This window comes from Ursus arctos, unplaced genomic scaffold (assembly GCF_023065955.2).
Source record: "Ursus arctos isolate Adak ecotype North America unplaced genomic scaffold, UrsArc2.0 scaffold_2, whole genome shotgun sequence".
In the NCBI taxonomy this organism is placed as follows: domain Eukaryota; kingdom Metazoa; phylum Chordata; class Mammalia; order Carnivora; family Ursidae; genus Ursus; species Ursus arctos.
This window is the reverse complement of record NW_026622874.1, coordinates 10,770,722-10,795,554: the sequence shown is the minus strand read 5'-3', so window position 1 is coordinate 10,795,554 and position 24,833 is coordinate 10,770,722. Positions and strand designations below refer to the sequence as shown.

General features: G+C 48.2%; 2 protein-coding genes across 6 annotated transcripts in view; one reads left to right on the top strand and one right to left on the bottom strand.

The window, feature by feature from the left end:
- NME7 (NME/NM23 family member 7) overlaps positions 1 to 989 on the top strand; it is a 240,766-nt gene extending 239,777 nt beyond the window's left edge. For all 5 annotated transcript variants that reach the window (XM_026509426.4, XM_044387944.3, XM_044387943.3 and 2 more), the window contains one exon: positions 703 to 989. In XM_026509426.4, coding sequence (XP_026365211.2) covers positions 703 to 735 — 33 coding nt within the window. In that variant the 3' untranslated portion in view covers positions 736 to 989. The remainder of the gene's footprint in view (positions 1 to 702) is intronic.
- On the bottom strand, positions 801 to 24,692 carry ATP1B1 (ATPase Na+/K+ transporting subunit beta 1). Its single transcript, XM_026509428.4, has 6 exons — positions 24,067 to 24,692; positions 19,556 to 19,684; positions 7,981 to 8,136; positions 6,069 to 6,253; positions 3,243 to 3,323; positions 801 to 2,241 (listed from the first exon to the last, which is right to left on the bottom strand). Exons 1-6 carry the CDS (start codon positions 24,161 to 24,163, stop codon positions 1,978 to 1,980), a joined length of 912 nt encoding a protein of 303 aa, XP_026365213.1. The 5' UTR covers positions 24,164 to 24,692; the 3' UTR covers positions 801 to 1,977.
- Positions 24,693 to 24,833: the final 141 nt, after the last annotated feature.

Genomic DNA, 24,833 nt, shown 5'->3' with positions numbered 1-24,833 from the left:
AGTGCTACTGCTCTTTCTGAACGAGCACTGCTGTCACACGCGTGACCGCAGGCCTCCGGGTCTGTCTCTCCGCGGGAGGGGCGGCGACACGGAAGAGGCAGCTCGGCCCCACACCGAGGGGAGCTGTCGGGGCCGCCCGAGGGCAGGAAGGCCCTGCTGGAGCGCCGGCTGCACGGGCTTTGTGACAGGCTTCCAGTTCCAGAAACATGACGCCAGGATTGTAGTCTGGGTGTTTCCCACGTTGGTTATGTGATACTAAACCTTCAGCTCAGTTATACCTGGAGAATGTTCTTCAGAAAGCTCATTTTTTGTTTTCTTTCACACGAAGGCTGATTTTTAAATATGGCCAAATACGAATGTAGGCCAAACCACGAACCAAGAAGCAAGGTCTGAACCTTAATGTACTGAACCTCAAACCTAACCTCGTTTTTTAACTATAGGCCCTTATTTTTTAACAGACGAACCTAGTGAAACACTAGCAGGAACCAAAATTCATGTTTTCTAAACTAAGCGAAGTCAACACCACAAAATACTTTTAAACTTTAGCTTTGAACTAAAACCTCAGAGTCTCTGCATCCGAGGAACCTGGCTGTTGTCTCTCTGGGAAGGGGTGTGCTCTGGGGTCGGCTCCGGCCTCTGCTCGGTGGAGAAGGCTGAATTTCCATGTGAACTAATGAACTCATTCGTGTGTTTGTCTCTCAGGTTCAGTATTTCTTCAAGATCTTGGATAACTAGCAGTAGAGAAAGCCAAGAAGTCACAGGCTGGGGGCGTTTAGACAAGAGTGAATCACGCACGTGAGGAATGTGTTCATTCTTTTATTGTCCATTGTTTTCACCTGACTGAATACAAGATCAACAAGAGCACTGTACTCCTGGCAATTATTATATATGTTAGAACATGGATTTTGCACTGTAGACAACATTTAACACCAGTCTATGGGGTACTGCATCGCTTTTTATAAAGTCCAAAATAAAGATTTATTTTCAAACAAGTGACTTTGGTTTATTTCATACATTACACTTTTTCTTGCAGAAAAAAATAAAATTGTACAACTGCATAAATATAAAATTCTTCCACCATGAAAATGGTTAAAACATTCATAAAGACACAGCACCAGCATGTGATGCCTCCAGAGAAAAGGAAAAAAGGAAAGTAAAAGAAAATGTACAAAGCAAATGAATTTGGCCTGTCACCAGCCCAAGTGACAGGCGATCCAGATCTCAGACACAGCTTCAGAACGTACTGGAGGACAAGGGAAGAGATGTCAAGACGGCATTCAGTACAAAGCACAACACAACCCATCACCTTTTTGTGTTTTTCTGTAGTGTCACTTAAAATGTAAAGGGCAGTTCCCCCATGACAGCCCACCCCCACCCCCACCCCAGGAAAAAACAAACAAACAAAAAGTAAAGACCCAACACCACAGGAAAAGACTATGGAGTGTGTTAAAAATGCTCATTGATGGGCCATGATTTTTGAAAGAGCCAAATCCTAAAAAAAAAAAAAAAAAAAGTACCATGCCAGTTTTATTCCCATTGAATATTTACACCTTGGACAGCAAACCTTGCTCACAGAAAGTAGAAAACAGATACGATAAAACATGGCTTGGAAGATGACCAGAGTGCGCACCTATCGTACTGCACGCTAAATCCAACACACAGGCGGCAATACTTAGGGGCCAGAAACACTGCTTACTACGAGTCAGTTATGGAATCATAATTTACAGTAAAAATGGGCACGTCCCAAGGCTCAATTTTTATTTTTTCTTTTGTCATTTACAGTAGAATAAATATTTTGTTGCTATTGCTACACTTTAAATTTACATTCTAACCTATTAAATGCAGAAAGCTAGTGTAAAGCATATAGATTAAGTGTAGGTCCCATACGTATGACAGTTTATTCAAGACTAGTAGGTTTTTGTTTTTGTATCTTTTTTAACTTTTTAAATGGCTAGTGGGAAAGATCTGTGCTTGTGATCAGCTCTTAACTTCAATTTTTACATCAAAGCGTCCCTGAAAACGGTCTTTCTCGCTGTACCCGATGTTCTCGCCGTACGCCTTACACTCGATGCGGATTTCTGTGTCCGTGGTAAGGTTGGTGAACTGCACAGCCAGCAGGGGCTGCAGGTACTTGGGCTGCAGGAGCTTGCCGTAGTAGGGGTAATACTGCAGGGGAAAACCGGGGTAGCCGCCCAGGCCGAAATACTCCACGTTTCCGATTTTATCCTTATCTTCGTCTCGCTAAAAACCAGAGGGAAACGAGACGTTAGCGGCTCGCAGCCTGGCTCCCTACTTGCGGTGACGAACAAGGCTCTCGATCCCACCGAGCAGCCTGCGAACCTGCAAACCCTCTGACGCGCCTGCTCAGAGCTCCCCCAAGAGCAGCGGAACGCTCACCCCCGGGGGACACCGCTACGGGAGCCCACCCGAGCGAACAGCACGCGCTCAGGCTAATCCCGGCAGCCGTGGGACGCGGTCATAAAAGGAAACTATTCTCTCTGCACAAGTGAAGGAACCACAGCAGACGCCAACCAAGCATCTCTCCAAAGCCAACACGCCTAGAAAGGCACCTGCCACGGGAAGTCAGAAATCCGCTGACGGCGGTGGCCCAGGGGATGGTACTGCAGCGACATCCCCTCCAAAGGTCTCCCTAATCGCCCCTCATGTTCTTGCAGCCATTTCATTTCTTGGTGCCCGCATAAAACAGCACTGTGTAGAGATTCCCTTTCTTTGTTCCGCCCTCTCTGTAAACAACCCATTAGGAACCTATTTTTAGATCTAAAGGGAACACGTGCTATTACCTTATCTTCCATTATTTTTTATTTTATTTTTTTCATTATCTTTAAAAGAAGAGCCAAAACCACATTTTTCAATGTGAAATTGTCAGAAAAAAAAAAAAAAAAAAAAGTTGGCCTGAAATGTTTCGCACACCATGGGGCCAGAGCAGCACTGTGTGGGCTGGAGTTCACCTCCCAGTTCTATAAACCAATATTCCAGCTAATCAAATTCAGATAATTCAGTTTCTTGTTCTGATGGAGAAACTGTCATGCGGTTTTAGCCTTGTTACACCCTGCTCTCAAGAATGTTCTAACCCCCTATAGCCACAGTCAACTGAGACTAACGCCTAGAAGCCATGTTTCTCTTCTCCTGCAGTCAAGGTTTACCTCTAACTGAACACAGCCTCACCCGTGCTCCCCCCTCCCCCCCACCCCCACCGCCCTCAGTAAGAAGCGTCTCCTTACCTTGCCAGTGCACTGAACCGGCAGAACGTAGGGACTGTACTTCATCACGGGGTAAGCGTCCAAGGACTCATTCTTGGGAGGCTAAAAGTAAGAACCCACGTTGGTCAGTAAGTTTGTAAATAACTGTCTCCATTCCTGAAAAATGAAGCTAGTTTGTGGCATAAACAAGTACACACTGGTCACAAAAAGTCAACTGAAGTAACAAAACACTTGCAGACAACAGAATGAATGACTCCCCTAACCAATCCATGCTGGGAATTTGTCGAAATCAAAATCAGCGCCCGAGTTCTGCGAGGCTGCGAGTAAGTGCGATGCCGCCCTGCAGCGCGGGGGACTTCTAGTGCGCTTCCCTCCGGGACACGGAAAAATAAAAGCCAACCCGGCACGACTATTCCTCGTTTGCTAAGATTATAATAATTAGATGGAAAAGTTGGTTGACATTTGTTTTTATAAAACCTGGGCTTTCCTCCATGAACAAATAATGCCATCCTTTTCCCTCAAGCAGGCCTTCTTCAAGTAGGCTTTTTTTCTTCGAATCTTTGAATTTCCAGTAGCGGCACCACCATTATAAGAAGCACCTCCAGTTCTGTGAAGGAGTCCAAGACGTACAACAGGTCAAGGGAGCAAGTGCCCTCGAGGTAGCAGCCCCCTTCCACTGAAGGGACCCAGAGTACTGCTGCGGTCAAACATCTAGAGGGTTCCCTCCTGCAGCCCTGGCTCAAATCCACCCCAGAAGAGGTGTGATGAACACCTTTCCTTGGACAGCCAGCCACCTGCTTGCTTACTCAGATCAGCGTAGCACGTGGGTCTTGACATGAGCTGGAACTCACACCTCGTCTAACCAAAGTCAGATAAAAAGGCAATTCTCTGTATCAGTAAAGAGCCAATATGTTTGATCCTCTTTTAGAATACAAGAAAAAGATCATCAAGATCTGATTCTCTTAGAATGTTCTACCAGCAACAGATTTATCTTTAAAGATAGGGAGAGAAAAATGCTTATTAACTAAGAAGTTGCCAGGGGCGCCTGGGTGGCACAGCGGTTAAGCGTCTGCCTTCGGCTCAGAGCGTGATCCCGGCCTTATGGGATCGAGCCCCACATCAGGCTCCACTGCTATGAGCCTGCTTCTTCCTCTCCCACTCCCCCTGCTTGTGTTCCCTCTCTCGCTGGCTGTCTCTATCTCTGCCGAATAAATAAATAAAATCTTTAAAAAAAAAAAAAAAAAAGAAGTTGCCAGAATCTATCCTCAGAGGGCGAGGAAACAGGCATATCGATGAGATGCTGGAGTACCACAACCTCGGACAGAAATAATTCTCCCAACAAAACTGGGGGGGGGGAGGGGGAATTTGGGGTGAGGCGATGAGTTAAACAGTGGCAATGGATAACCAAGTGGAGACCAAAGACAAAAGAAAAAAAAGGACAGAAAAGAAAGAGTAGCTGAACTCATCACTCGGCAGGCAGCTCTACAGATGTGGGAAGAGATGGGAATCACAACAGGACCACCTCTGGGGGCTGGGGGACAGTATCACTCAATCCCTACGCAGAGCTATCATCACAAGTGAGGGACTCGTCTTCCTTCCGACCACCACACCGCTCCCTTCCACGGCTAAACAGGGGCTCTGTCTGGGTGAAGGGCTCCCAGGCAACACGAGTATCAACTCTAAGTGTGACATGACGGTTCTCACCATCTCTCTTCCACTATAGCCTAACTTCCGTGGAAAGAAGATCACAGTTCTGTGGAGACAGAGGTACATTAATTTCTGCAGGAGGGCCGTTCACGTCTGCCAGCCGGGCCTCCATCCATCCTGCACACCCATCTGTCTGCGCCTCAGGTGGCCGGAAAGGAGTTCTGAGGCCTCCCCCAGTTAAGCTAAAACTTTTCGTCACTACCTCAACTGTCTGTCTTTAAGGAGACTCCTGGGTAATAAGCACTGTGGAAACACGTTAAGAGCATACAGCAGAAAATTAATGAACAAAAGAGCCAGATTCCAGAAATGAGGTTTGTTCCTGTAACTCAGGAGACTGTGTGGTCAATTCCTGTCAGAATGGAAAACTCGACTCTGCGTCTGCGAGGGCGACGGGGGCCCTGGGCAGCAGCCTTGCTTCAGGGAGAAGGACGGCTCTACTTGCCACGACCTGAGGAAGAACATGGAACAGCAGCCGGTTTTATGAAAGCAGCGGTAACACCAACACGTTTCCTCCTCATAAACAATTACTCTCGTCTCACCGGATGGCGAAGGACAGCAAGCTGCCATCGTTCAGTGACCTCCAGTAATGGTCACCCGCCCTCGGCGGCAAGAACACCCCAAGCCGACACCACGCTTGTCAAAGCTCAACCTGAACGGCGGGTCAGCTTCTCATTTTGCAATGAAGTTGTCATTCAGTAAAAAAAAACAAACACCCTGTGTTTTCAGGTTACCGGGCCATTTTTACAAAATATTCTTGGGCTCCAAGAATACCAAAACCTGAGTGAGACTGTCCATGCAGGCGGTTTTTAAATCTGAAAATACCTTTTTCTATTTTTATTTTCAGAGTTCACGTGATAGAATGACATCACAGAAGTATTAAGAACAGAGCCCCCGGACTTACTCCAGAACGTGGCTCTACCCCTCAGAATTTCTCTCACTTTAGAACACGAGATAAGTGACCTAACTTTCAAGGATCTCAAGGCAGATGCAGAAGGTTTTGGTGTTCCTCTACTGACTGGGCTTCCAAGTCGCCACTGAGTATACTCTGTATCTTCCTCATAGACGCTCCTCGTACCAATTAGCCACTTCATCCAACCGAGAAAGGCTCTTCTAAATTCTAGGGTTTAAAACGTGACTTGCCTTTGGTTTGAAGCCCAGCACTCGGTTGAGCTTTATTATGATACATGGTTTGCCTTCTTTGTAGCCGTAAGACTCATCGTTTATTCCAGAGCAATTTCCCAACCACTCAAGCTTGAACCTGCAGACTTTTCGCTCTCCTCGTTCGTTGTTAAATTCTCCTCGTTCTTTGATTTCGCTGGGCACATCTGAAAACAGAAAACACCATTTTCGCTTTGTCCCCACAGCTCCCTGGGCGCCACCTGTCACGGTGACCCACTCTCAGGCCGTGCTGTTCTGCATTTAGTGCCCGGTCTGCATGAAGCAAGGACTTCCAGCAAACCATCTCTGGTTCCCTCACGGACATTAAAAAGGCCTTTTACCCCAAGCAATAGCTGGTATGTGATCCCACACCAGGGCTTCGTGGCACTTGATGATCCACACATGATGTTTTGGTCTGTGGCAATATTTCTCTTCCCTTAAATAATGGATGACTCAGCTATTTCGGAGACTGAGCGGAAACCCGATCGCCCGTCATGAGCAGCCTCATCGACACAGGTCAACACCAGCTGAGCTCATTAACAGGGACATTATAATTAGAAGGCAAATTAAAAGGATTGTCAATAATTTTCAGAACTGGAAGGGTTTGGGTCAGAAGTGCCTGGCCATTGCTAGGCCACTGTCTCTGCCACTAATTAGCATGTTAAACAGGAGAAAAAATGATTTTCTTCCTTTTCAGCCACCGTTCAAGGTTTAAGACATTTTTTTTTTGAATTTTTGCCTTTTCAAGCTATGACTTCTTATAATAAGCATTTGTTCAACTGAAAAAATGGCACTGTAGTATTTTTGATTCATACCTCGTAACAAAGCCAGAAGAAGAATACAAGAAATAGAGAATTCAAAGTTAATACAAAGCATCCTGCAGGACACTGACGCAAATAACATAATTTGTGTATTTCTAAGGTCACAAAATAACTATTTTCCCTTTAAAAGGTAAAGGGCCTCCATTCAGTCCATCTCCAGGGAAGTGATTCACCCTACATCTTTCATACAGGCCTTTTAATTACTGCAAAGATGAAAACCTCACTGAAATCCTAATGAGAGAAATCTAGTGAAAATGTTTCTTTTACTCTTTTCAGAATGACTTAAAGTGGCAATTTACCCCATAATTACGATCAAACAGTGCCACATGATGAACTGGTGGTGTTAAATGCTTGAACTGAGTCAGAGGACTGATGTCACCTAGTAACTCAGACAGAAGTCTTGTCTAAGTAGGTCTGAAAACATGGCTGCATAACGCACACTCCAGGCATCAAGGAGGAAGATGTGTGTTCCTGTCAGCAGTTAATAAGTCTAAGAGCCACCCTTCCCTTACCATTCCTTACTGAAATGCTGAGCTGCCTGAGACCTATTTCACCATCCATCCCAACCACGGGCTAGGAAGGTCTCTACCCTGACCAGAAATCATCCTTTGTCCGTATCAGTGTAGCTAATTATGCCAAGGAGCCATTCTAGTGAGAGAAAGGCCCTGTACACTCTTCTGCAGGGAGAATGGGGGCGGGGCACAGAAATGTGGAAATATTAACAGTTGTGTTTCTCAAAATCAATAGATGTAAAAGAACCGTAACTGTAACTGTGGTCTTTGAGTGTGAGTGGTAAAAAGCAAACATGTCCAGGAGTGTTTTAAAGCAAGACACTTTCCAAATGCAGATAATCCTAATACGTGAGGCTACTTTGTTTCTTCCGTCGCATCCAAGCCTAAACCATAAAGTCTTCTTGCTTTAAAAAAAAAAAAAACGAAAAAAAACTGTCCTCTCAATATGGCCAGACTTCAATCATTTAATTATTTCAAGAGTATCGTTCAATCATTAAATAACAGATAGAAATGGGAAATAAGAATTAACCAACCACAAACATCCAAAATGAGTCTACTTACTGCCGCAATCTTCAAAAATCATTTCATCCTTCTGGGCTGAATCTTTGTACTTCTCCAGGAACCTAACTATGTTGAGCACATATGCCTCATAGCTCTTGGGTTCGTTAGGGCGAAAGGAAATTTCTGTCTTTTGGATCTGAGGGATCTGTGTTAATCCTACACCAGACAGAAAGAACAACACGGAAAATCATTAGTGGGAAGGTAGTCAACTAGGACCATTCAAAGCAGGTTCGCCACATACAAACGTGCTTTGCCAATTCCACCTACTAAAAAGAATGGGTTAAAGTCTTGCCTCTCTTGTGAAATCACTTCTCTGGCGTTTAGACTTAGTACCGAAGGACCAATGATGGTGTCTTACTATATCATTTTATTTACCCAGCAACACTTCAAGATAGGCATTATCTCCATTTTATGAATGAAACTTCATGCACAGAAAGGTTAAGTGCTTGGCCCAAGGTCGCGAAGGAAGTGGCGGAACCAGAATGTCAACCCATGTGTGCCGTACTCCAAAGCCTCTTATCTTTGCAGCCTTGCCATGGGATCATATTAAAAACAAACTGCAGAGCTAGCTAGTCTTTCTTGTAGGTGGCTTTCCTTTCCCTAACGGCACATAAGCCTTCGAGCACAGAGGTCTTTTACACTTTCAGGAATGAGCTGATGACCAATCCAAACTCTACAAGACTCCAGACTACTCAACAGAGATATTTCGATGGATCTTCAACCCAAAGTCGATGCACTGGGATTATGTACAGTTACCATTCCTGCTTTCCATTCCAAAAGCAAGTCAAGTGCCAGCCAGGATAAAATTCAAAGTATGACTACCTTGGATTTTCACTCTTTAACCGATGTTTTAGATTTTTTAATTTTCAGAAGCCTCTATCATCACAAGATTTCCTAGATAGATATGTGACCACCACATAGTACTATAGAGGGGCGATGGGTGAAGACTTGATCAGCTGCCTTCTAGTCTTGGATTGCCAGGTGTGATCCACGTTGCCTGGTTAAATTTACATTTCAGATAAACCATGTCCCGTGTCCTATTTAGGACATCTATAAAAACCAACTTCATGGTTTATCTGACGGTCAACTTTAATTAGGTGTCCTGCACTTTATTTGCTAAATCTCACTGTCCTATTCTAATCCCCACTCCAGACGTCGTGTTGGGCACAGAAGCTGGCTCATCCCTGCAGCCTCTCAGAGCACCACCTCACCTTCACCCAGGGGCGTGTTAAGAGCACCACCTCACCTTCACCCAGGGGCGTGTTAAGAGCACCACCTCACCTTCACCCAGGGGCGTGTTAAACCTGCCGCCCCTCCCGCTCCACCCCAGACCTGCCAAGCCAGAACCGTTACTGATGGGACTCGAGAATCTCGAAAGTAACGAGCCTGAACTGAAGGGATCCCTAAGCACTCTTGGTTTGAGAACCACTGCTCTGGGGAGTCAGAAGCTGAGAGAGACGACAGTGACACAGATAGGATGAAGACGAGGACATAATTAAAGGGATGACAAGAAAGGTGACAATTTAGCAGCACCGTTTTTGTGAGGCTGGAGGCCAGGCTTCGATAGGGGCTGGGCTCAATGGCAGCTCTTTTTCTAGTGATGAAGGATGGCTCTGAGCTTCCAAAGTGGTTAAAGAATGAGGGTGGCCCAGCTTAGGGGGCTTAACGGGCAAGTTGTTCCATACTTGCAGTTGTTCCCTAGACGAATGGAAAAAATAGGGACGAAGACCAAGAACGTGAGGGTCTGGAACCAGGCAGAGGGACTGCCCTAGGCAAACGACTTTACAAGTAACACGAAGGATCATCCCAGAAAGGATCATGTAGGACCTGAGGAATCCAAGAGAAAAAAGCTGTCAACAATGATGGAGAGGAGTCACGAAAACGGAAGTAGCAGGATTTGCTCTTACAAAAATCATCAGTTAAAAATAAACAAGGGTTACTACAATTCAAAATAGGTTTAGATGCTCACAAACCCTAGAAAATTGTTTGTACGACTAAAGCAATTTAAGTATACCCTGAACAATCTTTCTCTACGTTAAGTTAGAAAATTGGCATTGTGACCATATATAGCACGAAGAGACGATAAAATAAAAATGACAGATATCTGCAAAACTAAAATAAAATAAAACAAAAGTGAGAAGTTTCCATTGGAGATTTCATGCTTGAGAAAGAAAGTATGGAAAATAGGACTCCCTACTGGAATGGGGAAGGCCAGGGGGTGAGGGTGGGGGCATTCCTGGTTGGACTTAAACTAGACGTTTAAGTCAAGGTGACATGCCTGGACCTGCCGAAGGGCAGAGGAAGGCCCAAGGCCAGAGGTTTAACAGAACTCAGGAGGATGGGGTGTTTTCCTAGAATAATCCTGGGATCAGCAGAGAATGGAGCCTGATGGGCATTCCCACCGGAGGCCCACCGGGGAGCCCGTGCATGGCAGCCAGAGATGTCAGCGGCAAATGCCTTCAGAACCTGTCACGCAGGTTTGCTGAGATCTGTCTGTGACTGGGGTGGGAGTGGGAGCAGGAATGAACTAACTCTACGTGTGCAGGGTAAACGGCATTGCCAGGCTCGGGGTGAAGGCGGGAGACAGGGGCAAAGAGAAGGGTGAAGAGGCGGCGATCCATCGTCAGAAAGCAAGGAGTGCTCTCACCCAGCCTTCGAGAAGGGGGTGGTGGGGAAGAAGCTGCCAGCCGCCCTGGGGGACACCAGCAGGATAAGTAACAATCATGCCGGCTGCGGTCCCTCGGCAGAGCAGGGGACACGGCAAAAAAAACGAAATGCTAGCAAAAGGTCAGTGAGCCCGCGTGCGATTTGGAGAGTCTCACCCAGTGAGTTTAAAAGAGGAGGGCGCCCCTAGAAGGTCACGTGAGAGTAACATGGTAGGACCTCAACCACAAGGTGAGTGTCTGGCTTCAGCATTCCGGGCAGCCCTTCCCGATCCAGCCCCTTCTGAATTCTCTCTGCCAGTGGTCCGTCAAGGACCAAGCTTCCATCTCCTGGACTGGGTGACGTACTTCCCAGACTCTCCCAGAGGAAAAAGGACAGCAGGGAGAGGAGGTGGCATTATACAGAGTGCTTTTCACTCCCTCGAGCTACCAAGTCCAAGTTCGCCACTATTAGAAGCAACCAGGTGACACGCGTGAGACCCCAGGGCATCAGCAACCCTGACTTAGGGCTCTGGGCTCTCACCCGCAGAAGGGCTCTCACCCGCAGAAGGGCACTGCTAGCGAGTGGATCTATCCGGAGCCTGAGAACTGTGGACACAACTAAGTTCACGTCCACCCAGAGACAGACCAGTGATTCCCATCAGCAAGCGCCTCTGTGGTTAAGAATCTGATTTATGGAAATAGTAGGCATCATTACTGCACACACAATGGTACCACCGGCCCAGGGAAGCTCTGCACAGTTGGCCCCGCGTCTCTCTCGATCGGGCAAGGAAGAAATAATGAAAACCAAAGTAATGGAATCACACCAATTTCCACCCAGGAGCCCAAATCCTTCAGTAAGTACGGCTCACAATCTAAGCCCCACGGAGCCTGTACGTTACCACGTGAGAGAAATGCAGCTCGAAGATGCTTGAAGAATTGTGACTGTATTCTACACAGAGAAGCAGCAGAAACTGTGGGACTGAGAAACCAAGAGTGAAAGGGACAGTAAAGCACAGGGTCTTAGAATCCTATGACTTGCTGAGCGGGATGAGACCTTGAGCCAAAGCCACTACCCTGTCCTTTCCATCTGAAGTGATACAGAACCTTGGGAGAGGGAGCCCAGGAATGAGAGACCAACCCCAGGAAGGTCAGCCATGCTTTCCTGTCTGTTGAAGTTTACCTCTGGAGTCTCTAAAGGATCCTGAAGGCGCCACTACCATAACCCTCAGTGACCATCCTTTCAAGACACCCAACTTCTGATCTAAAGATTACTTCCAGAAAAAGAAGCATCCACGGTTCGGGCTCCGGTCATGCCATCAGCTCCTCTCTCTAGACTCACCTGTGGAACGTGTACATACACAAATACATATATACACACCCAGGAGCCACCCCATCGCAAAGTTTGGGCACAGCCTCCTTGGGGAGCATGTCTGCTGTCCTCCCCCATGTCTGGGCAAGGTCTCACTCCATCCCCCACCAGCTCTGCCTCCCCTTTTCTTCACCCAGAGCCTTCTGGCCTGAGAAGTTCTCTTCCTGGGAACTCTGAGATCAATCCCCTCGCCTGTTCTGCTCTGATCACCTTAATTAGGAGAGTTCTCTGATAAGATCTTCTCCAAACCATTAGGAAAATTCCTCTCTTCAAAAGTAATTTCCCTAAAGCAATCAGATACATACAAGAGGCAGATGAAGGACCCTTGACCTGATATGGATATCACTTACTTTACATTATTAGACTAACGGGAAGAGACAGAAAGGAATGGGATCAGACTTGGCAACTTCATTCCTTTGAGTCCAGAGAGTTCTGTAACTGTGACACTCTCCCAGGGCTACACACATCCCACCATGTTGACTGGCATCTCCATTAGTCATGTTCACACGAGACTGGATACTTTCAGCTAGGCCCTCTCCACATTGCCCGCTCCTTAAAATTGTTAGTCATAACTTTAGACAAGCATGAGCTTTGTTTCCAGTGGTAACTCCCAGAGGCCAAAGACAGCAGAACACCCAATCACTGGCTTGTAGTCTCAAATTATATTGCAGGAAACAGATACAACCTTTTGCCTGGCCAGCGTTATGAACTTGAATTGACATTCACCATGCTGAGTTCTATACAGCTTTGCCCTGACAGGGCCATTTGCCTTAAATTATATTTCGCTTGTTATTTAATAAAGCCGCCTAAGCGGACTGAAATCATAACTTGGATATGTGAAATTCTAGTATTGGGTTTTTAATGAGGACGTCATCTTTACATAGGGTTTGGAGTTAAAGAAAAAACAGAAACAAAAACCTCTTTGGCTTTGCAGTTGCTTTTTATAGTTAATTTGCTTTTCCTTGGTCCCCCATCTCTTGAGAAACAAATGAGGAAAACACTGTTTTTGGCTTTACTAGGCGTTCCTAGCAGGAGGGGGAGCTACTAGCAAGTAAAAGAGGAAGGGACAGGAAAGAGAAGAGAGGCTTTTCACTAAGAAGTATTTTGTTTCCAATTAGGTTTCTAATGCAGCGAGTTTATAATTCCTCAATTTACTTGTGAGTTTGAAGTACTTAAACCAGACTGTGGCCATTGTAACCTCGTAACAGTTACTCAAGTGAATCCCAAAGCACAGCTGCTCGTACCGTCATTTAACACCCCCGCTAAGTCACCAGACCGGATACTCTAAATAGGCATCATTTTCCAGAGACACCTCCAGGAGGGGACCCGTGAGGACTAACAAGGGAGGGCACCCAAGGCAAAGACACACAAATGCAGCCGTGCACTCCGTACACACCCACCATGAACCTCCTGTGTAGTCCAAGTCGAAAAGTACTTTGCAATGAAAAATAATGGGGTGTATGATTTTAGAGATACTCACACACGTCTGTGTGTACGGATACACACTGTACCCACAGACACACGTTTTCCCCCTTCCAGTGCCACTAAGATACCTGTGGGTTTTTGTTTTTAATTATTTTACTTCTGCAAGATTAGGATCGATTTACATAGCAAAATATAAGGGAGGGCGCAGAAAAAAACGTACCTTCGTGCTTTCTGGAAAGCAGCAGTTTTTTAGGTCACCTGCTGCTACAGGCTCAGCTTTTGATGAATTGCTGCATTTTCTCCTCAGCCTATCTGGATGTTCAACAGTCCTTGGTGTATGGAAATCCTTTCTCCTGTCTGAGCTAAATGCCACACACTCTGGTTGAAGGCCCTTCTCCGTTTTTGGAATTACCCTTCATTTTCAGACTTTTATCTAGAGCACTATATGCATTTTTAGGTGAACAGAGAAAACATGATTTGGTTCAGAGGATCTATCGTAGAAACCCAATATCTTTAGATATTTTGTGTATCTCATAATTATGTTTATTCGTGATAAAAGATACCACTTTTATAATGGGAAAATATAAACAAATAGCCAAACACTACTATTTTCCATTAAGCTTTGCTGTTCAAGGCCAAACGGAAGATCAACCATACACAGTAGATCTGACTTGTCTCGATACGGAACATAGCATTTGCTAAGTGACCAATAACCTGAAATAAGACACCGTATCATACATATTTGATAATGTCTATTCATGCATGTACGTGGGAAAAGCTATACTTTTCTGGTTGGAAGCCACCAGGTAATAGACATCCCTATTCTCCTTCATGTCCCCAGCTTCTCTCTAGTCCTAGCCCCCAGCTTCTCTCCATGTCAGATGGGCCCTTGGGTCGTGCGATCACTAGAATCAACCCACTGAGCAGTTCAGGCATCCGCAGCCCCATCACATGTCACCACAGCACACGGAGGCCACAAGGCCCATGCTCCTTCCACGACATCCTCCACAACAGAGCGTGCACAGCAAAAACCTCTAAAGGAAGTTCCACACATTCAGCATTTTCTCCCATTATCCCTCCACGGATGGAATCTGTTACCCAGTCCTACGTGTCAGCAGTCTCTGCTCTACTCACTTACCTCAAATGAGCGGCCAGAGTAAGACTCATTTTTCTGGGGCTCCGAGAACACTGTTAAGTTAATCATTAGGCTTCCTGAGTACCCAAGAGCTACCCTGTTAGTTTTATCTTGGTCTTTACAAATGAAGAAGTAGCAACAGGGGTTGGTGAGCTGGCGACCCATATGGTGAGGCCGGGGCGTTCTGAAGAATCAGGATGTGTGGAGCGTGCTGCCCCAAACCCTTCCCCAAACTACGAGTCTGCACGGTAGCTTCTGGAAATCCCAGCAGCCACCAGTGCTAGCTCATTAAGAGCCCAGACTCGGGGAGGAAGTGGGCAGGGTCCATCTGGGGGTGGGAGAGAGAAGGAGGGAGAATGTGAGAGGCAGCCAGGCCTGGGGAGCCCGGTGTGCGGGTCACGTCAGCTCACAGAGTACAAGTCCATGGAATCTAATAGAAACAGCAAAGAAAAACAAAAACAAAAACAAAACCAAACAAAAAAACCCCACCCTATTGGCACTTTGAAATAACAATTCCTCCAAAGGAGAAGGAAGCCAAACGTTTCCAATTCTTTTGACATTTAAGGGAGAATAAGTGATAGTTTGAGAAAACAGGCAACTGAGACAGATGTAATGATTTCTCAAGAATTTTGCTTAATTACACTGAGACTTGAACCATACGCCTTGTACCCTAATGGAAGACAGGCTAGTTCCCTCTCGCAGTCAAGATGAGATCGAAACTGCTGGTGGGCCGGTGTGGTCTGCTGGTCGGCACCGCCACTCCCTGCTCAAGTCTGGTTACCACGGCACCAAGAATAGGAACCTTTTTTTTTTTTTAATTTATTTTAGAGCAAGCGAGCAGGGGAGGGGCAGGGCGGAGAGAGAGGGAGAGAGAGAATCTCAAGCGAACTCCCTGCTGAGCATGGAGCAGGTCACGGGGCTTGATCTCATGACCCTGAGATCATGACCTGAGCTGAGACCAAGAGTCGGACGCTCAACCGACTGAGCCACCGGGCGTCCCAAGAGCTTGTGCTCGTAAGAGGAGTTCTTCCAACACTGTGCCATGTTTACTTCAAAACGGAGCTAAAAGCAACCCACGACCGGAAGAGGAAGAAGAGGACCACACGTTCGTACCTGTTGGGCAGGAAGCAAGGCGGCTGGGAATCTCCCGTGGCCCAGCCGGCTGACACGCAGTGACCTTCACGTCACTCCACTGTGGCTCAGTGAGTGGGGGCTGGGGGACGGCAGCCCGGGGAGAGGACACTCTTCCACGACAGCGCTGGGCGGGCAGCAAGGCGTGCGGGGTCCCATGTGCCCCTGGTCCTCTCCCAGCATGGCGACGGCAGTGTCCCCCTCCAGGTCCAGCAGTGACCAGGACGAGGAGAGACGCTGCCGGCCACCGCGGGGGCCTTCCCGAAGAGGCTCTCCCAGGGAGAAAAACGTGTCGGGGCTAACCCAGCCAGTGTGGGTATGTTAAAGGGACCGACTATGGGACAAACGCAGTGTCACTTATATTTACTTAAAAATATCTTTAAGCGTGTTTCCCTATTTTCTCCCAAACACTTGCTGTGGTAAAGCCAAGATGCTATTCATTCCGTGAAAATCGCTAAGTGTACAAAGCGTCCCTGGCTCCATCATCCAAAGCTCACGGTCTAGAAATACTGAACTCAGTCCCGGAAAAGAAACTGCTCCTTCCGGTAGGAAGAAGTGAAGTGGCTGCTAATAGCTACCCTTTGTTTAATGCCATTGGCTTTGCCACTATTCACCTTCCATACACTCATCATCTCATTAGGTCCTCATGGGGAATTATTCCCCTTCCGTAGACGAGAGGACGGAGACATCGTGAACTTAAGTCGTGCATGGAATGGTGGGGACTGTGTCCAACTCCAAAGTTCCTGCTTTTCCTTCTCAGGTCAACTTCGCACTGGACATGTCTACAATGGTTCACGAACTCAGGGCTGCTTTCATTTTTACGTTACCCAATGGCCAACTGGCCATGAATCAAATGGCCAATAATCAACCATTCTTGACCCACAGACATAACAATTTGTATGTTTCAGCCTTTGATTGCAGCTGGAGCTCTGGCCCTGTGCCCTCCGGGCTGAGGGGGGGGATCTGTGCCATTATCCCAGAGCAACATGACTCGGAGAGGATCGGGGCACCGACACCACCATGGCTCAGGCCCAGAAAAATCTGCACATTATGGGTATTTTTTCCCCCTTAAATTTCACTTCCATTTTGTAACTCAGGCCTTTTTCTGAGACCTTCCCGTTCAGCGTATACGCTTATCTAATATTACAGACAGACCCAAATGTACCGCACAATTGCCACTGTTTAATTTGGCCACCTTTGCACGTGTTATTTAGAAGAGATCTAGTTACAAGGTGTGCCCAGCGTGCAAAACGCAGTCAAAGCCCAGTCAGGCCGGGTCTGTATTCATGCCTCCAATTCAGCTAATAATAGCATTACTAAGTCTTCCAGCCTTTAAATGATGTACCGAGTCTTTCACACTCAGTAGCCTCACCTGCCTGAAACATACAAGTTTCCCTCCTTGGCTCTTACACACACGGAAGCTTGGAGATGCGACGTGGAATCGCCGAGGTGTTCTTCAACAATGTGTCAGTCCGCAGACTGAAGGAATGGCCTACCCAAAACGAGTTCTTGAGATCTGCTCTGGCAGCTGCCAAGAGGAGGGTTCAGTGAGGGTCCCTCCGAGCACCCAGGGCGGTCCCGAGCTGCACTTCGTGCCTCTGCTCGCCTGGCCTCCCTGCTCCAAGGCCACCATCATTTTCAAATGAGAGTCATGTCTCCTGGGAGGGTGAGAGCAAAGGGGCCTCTGCCCAGACTCTCCTGGCAAGGTAGTGGGTAAGGGAAGGAGGAGAAAGAGACATTATGAAGACAAAGAACCCAGGCAGAGGGACAGGGAAGAGGGAGAGCTGAGGAAGCACTTTTCCTGTGACTTGGGCCAAAGAACAGGAACGCATATTTCCATGGTGAGCCACCAGCATTCCTCCAGAGAAGCGACGGTTTGTCAGGTCAGTCCAACCACTGAGGACACTAAATATAGGTACTGAGAATGTGTCTTTTAGGAAGGGGCTGGAAGGAAGGGGAGGGAGGCTGGGAGAGGGGGCGGGAAGGGCTGAGCACCTCCACCAGATTTTCTAGGCAAGGTCATTGGCAAGTCCCCACTTAAAACGTCTGGCACTTCAGCCTTTTCTTTTCTTTTTTTAGCCTTTTCTCTTTGAAAGTGAAATCGCCCTTTCTGCAAAGAACACGAAGACAATTTTTACTTTTACTGAAGGCTGACTCCCCACAGTTTATAGAGACAAGAGCACTGTTTTAAATCTAGGAAGTTAAATGCTTGACTCTCTGGTCACCTTCGGCTTTGAGTGTAAGAATTATTATAAAGCGGCATCATGATTAAAGAACAGCTTTTCAGTGGCTACAGAAATAAAAGAAAAATAAAGACCTACACAAATGTGAATTACGACTACTCACACTACCATAAAAACCTAACAGAAGAGGACACACTGCTTCACTGTCACAAAGGCCAGCACACAACTCGTTTACTTGCGGTCCTCTGTCGCTCTGCGCCCCCCAGAATTTCTGCTTCAACCTTTCCAGAGACCCACCTCTTTGGGGAGATACTTGCTGGAAACTGCGGATTATCAAGCAGGTTAAAGTTGTTTTATATACATACATGTTTGTTTTTTTCCCCACTTCCATAATCCCCGCGATCTAAATTTATCTGGCAGTATCAGGGCTTCCTTACAGTGGAGGACCACTCGACTTGAGGCTAGGGAACAACGTTCGCCACCTCCATATTCTGAAGATTTTCTTCCGAGTCTTTCACACCCGAGGAAGAAGGCAGACACAACAAGTTTGCGACAAGCGGTCAGCACTTGAGCGAGGCTGCCTGGTGCCATGATCAAAGCTGCTCAGGGCCATGAAGACGGCCTCAAGACTGTCACCTAAATACAGCTGTTACTAAACCGTTGCCAGGGAAAGTGGAGAGGGGACACGTCATCGCCACCCCCAGTGGCAGCCTCAAGGTCATTTATAATGCAAGAACCCGGAACTTATGCAACATTTCCTGTCTCTAGGTCCTCCTGACAATGAATTTGAGAAGGGCCAGCGAGCATGATCAGGTCTGCGGCTGCCCTGCAGTCCTGTCCTTCCGTCAGTGTCAGGCTAGTTAAGGGCAGCAGGTCTTCCCTAGGGTTCAGCGACTGGAATGGACACGCACAGTTGCACATGAGGTGCACATCACTCAACAGTGACAGCACCCAGATCACAGCAGGACACTCGCCTGGCATTTTTTTCCTTCTATGATGACCTCTCCTCATTCACCCAAGTTTTCAGAGCTAAAGGAGACGGTGAGACTGCAAAACGGGTCTAGAAAGCCAATATACAAGACTCCTACTAAACCAGCGGCTACAAACACTGAGGCGTGAGAAGAGAGTGTGCCGTTGTTCAAGGTCAAACTGAGTTAAGCTAAGTGAACAGCAGGTGGGGAGAACGGACTCCTGAAGCCAAGGCTCCTCTCCCTTGAGTAATCGGCAAAGCGTCTCATCATCTCTAAAAATAACTTAATCTTTCAAAACAGGAGCTGAAGTGGCTTTTTTAAAGCATTTATCGGAGTCACAGCCCCCTCGAGAAATTGAAAGATGTGCCTGAGCTGGAAAGGCCCTGTAATGACCCCACTAACCCACCCCCTGGGTAGTGAGGGTGCCTCATCGGGAGTCACGAGCTGGGGGGGTGCAGGCTCGGGGCGGGGGAGACCAGGGCTCTTCACCCTCCCTGCAGAGCTGTACAGATAAGACATCTGCAACCCCCGGAGCTCTGTCTGCAATGCGGGCAGGAGATCTGGCCGTGACAGTGAGCAGTTCCCATCTTTCCTGTTAAACCAAGCTCGGCTTCACACTGCATTACAGACAATTCTCAGAAACGTGGGTTTTCTTGCGTGAAAAACTGACGCCCGTTTGACCTCCGAAGAACTGCACTGATTCACGGTCCCGTTACCTGGCGGGGCCACTCGGTCCTGGTACGTGGGCTTGAACTCGCTGATGGTGAGCAGCATGACTTGAATGGTCCCGATGAAGATGCCGGCCAAGCAGCCATAAAATATCACGTAGAACAGAAGGATCTTAACTGCAAGGAGCACACACAGAAGCAGAAGGCTGTGATACAGTCACATACTCAGAACGAAAGGCTAATCTCAGACGCAGGGACTTCCTTACTGGCTTCCCCTCCAACCTGTCTTCAGAGCTTCCTTTCCCCACACTGATCCAGAGCGTGAACCACATTCCCACACAACGGGGTAAACACAGAGACGGGCAGCCCTCCGTGACAATGTGTGTGTGCTGGGCGTAGGTACGGGTGAGAGGAATGTTCGGTTAGAACTGAGATTATTTATAGGAAATCATTTTACTGCCTAAATCAAAAAACTTTCATGCAAATCACCAATAAAATCTAGGGCCGTGTTTGTGTGCTTACGCAATGCATTGCAAATACGACAATATACTCCCTTAGAGATGGACGCAGGTTTTCTCGCCTTGTTTATCCCCTGACATTTCAATACTACACTCCATGTCCCTGCTGCTTCGCCAAACGTTCAAATGCCCACAAGTTTTTCTGCCGGGCCAGAGCAACGAATGCCGAGAAACCCCGGGAAGCTCTTCTGCTCCTTTCTGTCACCCCGCCTCTGGCATGTAGGCACTGAGCACGCGGTTTTCCTGCAGGGGCCCCAAACAAGGGGAAAACAAAAGGAAATCTTATAGCCAAAATGACAGGCATATTTTGATTTCATCTTCTGACTGGACCCAGAAGACTGGCTTGACGAGCCGCGTTTTCTTTTCCCCACAGCCAGCAGGATGGCAGGACGTAGGCTGAGCTGGACGCAAAAGCAAAAAACACAAAAAGCTGAACAGCACGAAGGGCACAGACGGGTACGAGGCTATCAGTTACTGGTTTACGAGGATTATCTCCCCGATTAGCCGCATAGTAACAGGCTGTACTAGGCATCGCCCCGCAGCCCGGTGCCAGCCAACGACTCCCCGTGAACGCAAGAACAGGAGTCAGTGAACCGTGAGGTTATCAAGGCTGAAACAGGACTGCACCAAGGACGAGCCTTAGGTTCCTTGTAAAAAGCTCCAGATCGCATGCAGTCAATGCTGGGGGCCTGGGGGTACAAAGTACAGAACCAAGGATGGTCCAAAGGAAGTGTCTTGGTGCACGGTGGAGGGGTGGAGGGAGAGCGTGGGCACGCTGTCACAGGAAGTAGCCGGCTTGCCTCTGGCATGCATTTAAAAGCCCAGCTTTCCAATCAGCATAAACAGGGTTCAGGGAAATCATGCTACTTGGCTCGTAAAACAAGCCAAATGCACATAAAGACCAAAATGCTTAATCATTATCCTTTTTCTCCCCTATCCAAAAAAATTAGGAAAAAAGGCCGGGACATGAGCCAAAGATAAGGAAAAATGGAAGGCTGTAGAATCCAGAAGCACAGCTGCCCGGCTCAATCACTGCCTCCCAGCAGGACAAGGGTTAACTGCTGCATTCTGTATCCAAGTAGCAGTAGGCAAATGGTGAGGCTGTGACGTCAAGAGATCTGGAAAATTTTTCCAGTGAATGCTCCTAAGAGGTGCAAGAGTTGGTATAACACGGTCAGAATGAAACTGTTGTAACCTCTTTTTTTGCGGCCCCCCACCTTGTCTAGTGCTCTTAGCTGAACCACACTTGGCTCCTCCAACAACCGGAGCATTTTTATACTCATTCCTTGGACTCCAGATACCTAACAACTTAAGAAGGTACATAATTGAGGCGATGATTGAAAATACGAATAGAGCAATGGAAAAAATCAGTCCTATTGCAAGCACACAGGTTCAAGCGGAAGAAGATCGAGCCTTTCCGTTCCACCTGACACCATACCCTAAGAGAAGGGATCTTTCTCTTTTGCTCCAGGATGTTACTTAGCAAAATCTCCCCAGTGACAGCTGTGAAGTCAACTGGTTAAAGGAGCATGAACATCTGGCAGGACCTATGCAGTGGACCCACCAACACAGGTTACCAGCGGCTGCTCAAAAAAAAAAAAAAAAAAACCTAGACAAATCGTACCAACCGGCCAGGGTGGCACAGAGGGTAAATTTTAGAGGCATTTTTTTTTTACTCTTCAGCAATTTTTCTTCCTTTAAAAAAAAAAATACAAGTGACATAGAGGTTTTACAGTTAGGAAAAAAAAAAAAAAGAAAAGAATACCCTTCAAAGGGTCAGAGGCAAAAGGAAAGACTGGCATCCTGGCCCAGCAGTAAACCTAATAAAAACCTACTAATGCCTGTATTAACTTAATAAAAAGGTGGAAACCACAGGTGATTTGCATGCTGCCATTTCTCCAGCAGGTGACAGGCAAGGCTCCTGCGTCCATCTTGGTGAAAATCTACCTATAAGCGAAACCGAGCCAAGGGCAACCTGCCCTCGTCCCAAGGGCATCCATGTTGGGCCCAGTGCTGGAAAGGTAGCATTTCCTCCATAGGTGACAGCAACTGCTATCACTTTCTCTGCTAAGAGAGGGTCTGCCGTTTCTTACATTGCCAGACAAGAGGAGACAAATTAGCTCAAAGCAAAACCTGAATTTTTAGCCCAGCACCTGTACCTTGGAAAAGAGAAGCAAAGATGAGCCAAGCACACCAATCCTGATGTCTGCATTCATAAATCAGTGCCCTGGCACCTTGCTGGATGTGGTATCAAGACACCAATATTAATACACACGTGCACACTTTCTCTCACATATGGAGGTGCTGCCCCATTAAATGTCAGCCTAAGGAACAAGTCTTCCTATACTGCCTTACCTTCTAAAGTAAATATTATTCTGGAATTGGAATGAGGAAAGAAATCTACTTTATGAGAGGGGAAAACACTGGAGGGCAAATTTCACAATATGCCTGGAGTCCAGGCAGCCCCTGGCCCATGACAAGGCTGGGATCAGACCACCGGGGCTGGAGCCTCCAGTGTATCTGGGAGAAGGGGGCCCATTCTGCAGCGCAAACCCCAGGCCTCACTCGTTAGGAGGAGTTGCTAGGAGATCACCTTGGCCAGGGGCTGTTCACCCCACATTCACCCTGGGTCCTTCAGGTTTTCCCTTCCATTTTGAGAAAAGAGAGAGCTATCTTTATGCATGAGAAACTATGGCAATAATCCCACTGAAGAATACGGTCTCCCCAAAATAAAATAAAATATAAAATAAGAGCCAAAAGCCATCACTTGAAAGACCTACATTTAACATGGCTCAGGAATACCTACGCTTCCCCGTAATACCTTGGAATGCCGTTTCACCTTGACTAACCTTGAAGGGTGATGCACTATTAACCCTTTATTTTTCAATCAACAGAGACCCACTACAGGCTGCATTTTTTTTCCTTTGCAAAAATCATATATTCTAGCTTTTCCCAATTCAAAATGTCAGCCAAACACTATTTCCCTGACTCATTCTCCTGTGATGGCCACAGATCCTCCCAAGCAGGAACACTGCATCAGCCCCTGGCCAGGACTCCCTCAGCGGCTGCAGTGGTGAGGCTAGTGGTATTGATGATGGTGATGGTGATGATGATGATATTAGAGAAGGAGGGGGCAGTGATGCAGGAGGGGGGAGTTCCCTTCTTCTCTCCCTTCTGCAGTCACGACTCATAGATTTGCCTACAACTCTGCCCTTCAAAGTGACCTTAAAAAAAAAAAATGTCACCCTTCCGGTGAAGGGAGGCGGAAAACAAGGTATCTAATTTTTAATGAGGGAAAAAAAAAAAATCCACCCAGCCAAGCAACAGGCTGCCCCAAATCCTGTAAGGTGAGCTACACCCACCTTTATGCCATTTATTTCTTAGACTAACCCTTCATTGTAATCAACCCGAGCTACTTGTTCTGCATCTGTGCGTGTGGACACTGAGAACACCCAGACTTTACCATGTTCCGGGGGCCTCCTGGGCCACTGCTGGGTCGTAATGACTCCAGGGGAGGTCACTGGGGAAACTCTGGACACAGCTAAGAAATACTGCAGTGTGGATGGATTCTGCTCCCGAACCACCCCCCGCACCTTTTGAGGTACATATTTAAACTAGAAAGGTGCTGTAACACACCACCTCGCCTGCATCCGATCCGATTACCCCCATGAGGTTCTCTCACAGCCTCAAATCTCATTTTTTAGGGCTTGGGACATGACTACAGGGAGAGACAAATCTAGTCTCCCGGAGCGTGACCATTCCCGGGAGGGAAGGGCTCAAGCGATGCTCGGACAGACTGCAAACGACCAAGGGAAGACCGTGGCAATCTACATAACCCTCTGCCCGGCGTGCTCCCGCGCCCATCCCGGGGGCTCCGCATTCCGCCCAGGCCGGCACGACCCGAGCAGCGCCCGCTACCGACCCCGCTCCGCCCTGGGCGGCGCGAGGCTTGCGGAGCAGTCCGCAGAGCCTGCGCCGGGATGCGTCGCCCGGACAGACAAGGCGCTGTGGGGGGTAGAGAGCTGCGGACCCCGTACTTACACCAACTGCCACCGGTCCTGCCCAAAAACTCCTTCTTCTCCGAGTTCCAGATGAATTTCTTCCAGCTGCCCTCCTCCTTGGCTTTTCCGCGGGCCATGGTGGCGGGTCAGCGGCTGCCGCGGGGGCTGAGGGTGGGTGAGTGCGGCGCGCGCCCTCGCGTCCTCCCGGGCTGCTGGTTGGCGGCCCCGGCCCGGTTCTCCGCAGGCTGCACCCGCCGCTGCCGCTGCGGCTCTCCGAGTGCCAGACGCGCGCTGGAGAGGCAGAGGCAGGAGCGGGAGGAGGGGGAGGCGGCGGCGGGGGCGGAGGGCGGAGGGAGGGGCCGCGCAGGCTGGGCGGCTCCGAGCCCCGCACCTATTGGTGGGCGCACGGCCGCTCGCGGGCGCTCTTTGGTCCGCCACGCGCTCCTCTGGCCCTTAGGGGTTTGGGGCTTGCGAAGACGCAGCTGCTGCTCCGGCTGCCACTGGGGCCGCGTGCTCGGCCCCCGCCTCCTGTGACCTCTGCAGAGGCAGGCAGGGGGCAGGAGAAAGTCAGAGAGAAGGACGAACAAGCAGACTGCGGACCGGCCCTCGCAGAACCGCCTCGAGCCGAGAAATTAGCTCGGAGCGCACGCCCTACCTTTACTATATACCGCGCCGGGGCGGCCTGGGGCCCCGCCCACTAGCGGCCCGGCTGGCCAATCGCGGGCACGGAGGGGGCGGGGCCTAGGGCCCGAAGGGGCGGGCGCGGGGCCGGCACAAAGAAGCCGCGGCGGCGAGTGGGGCGGGCTG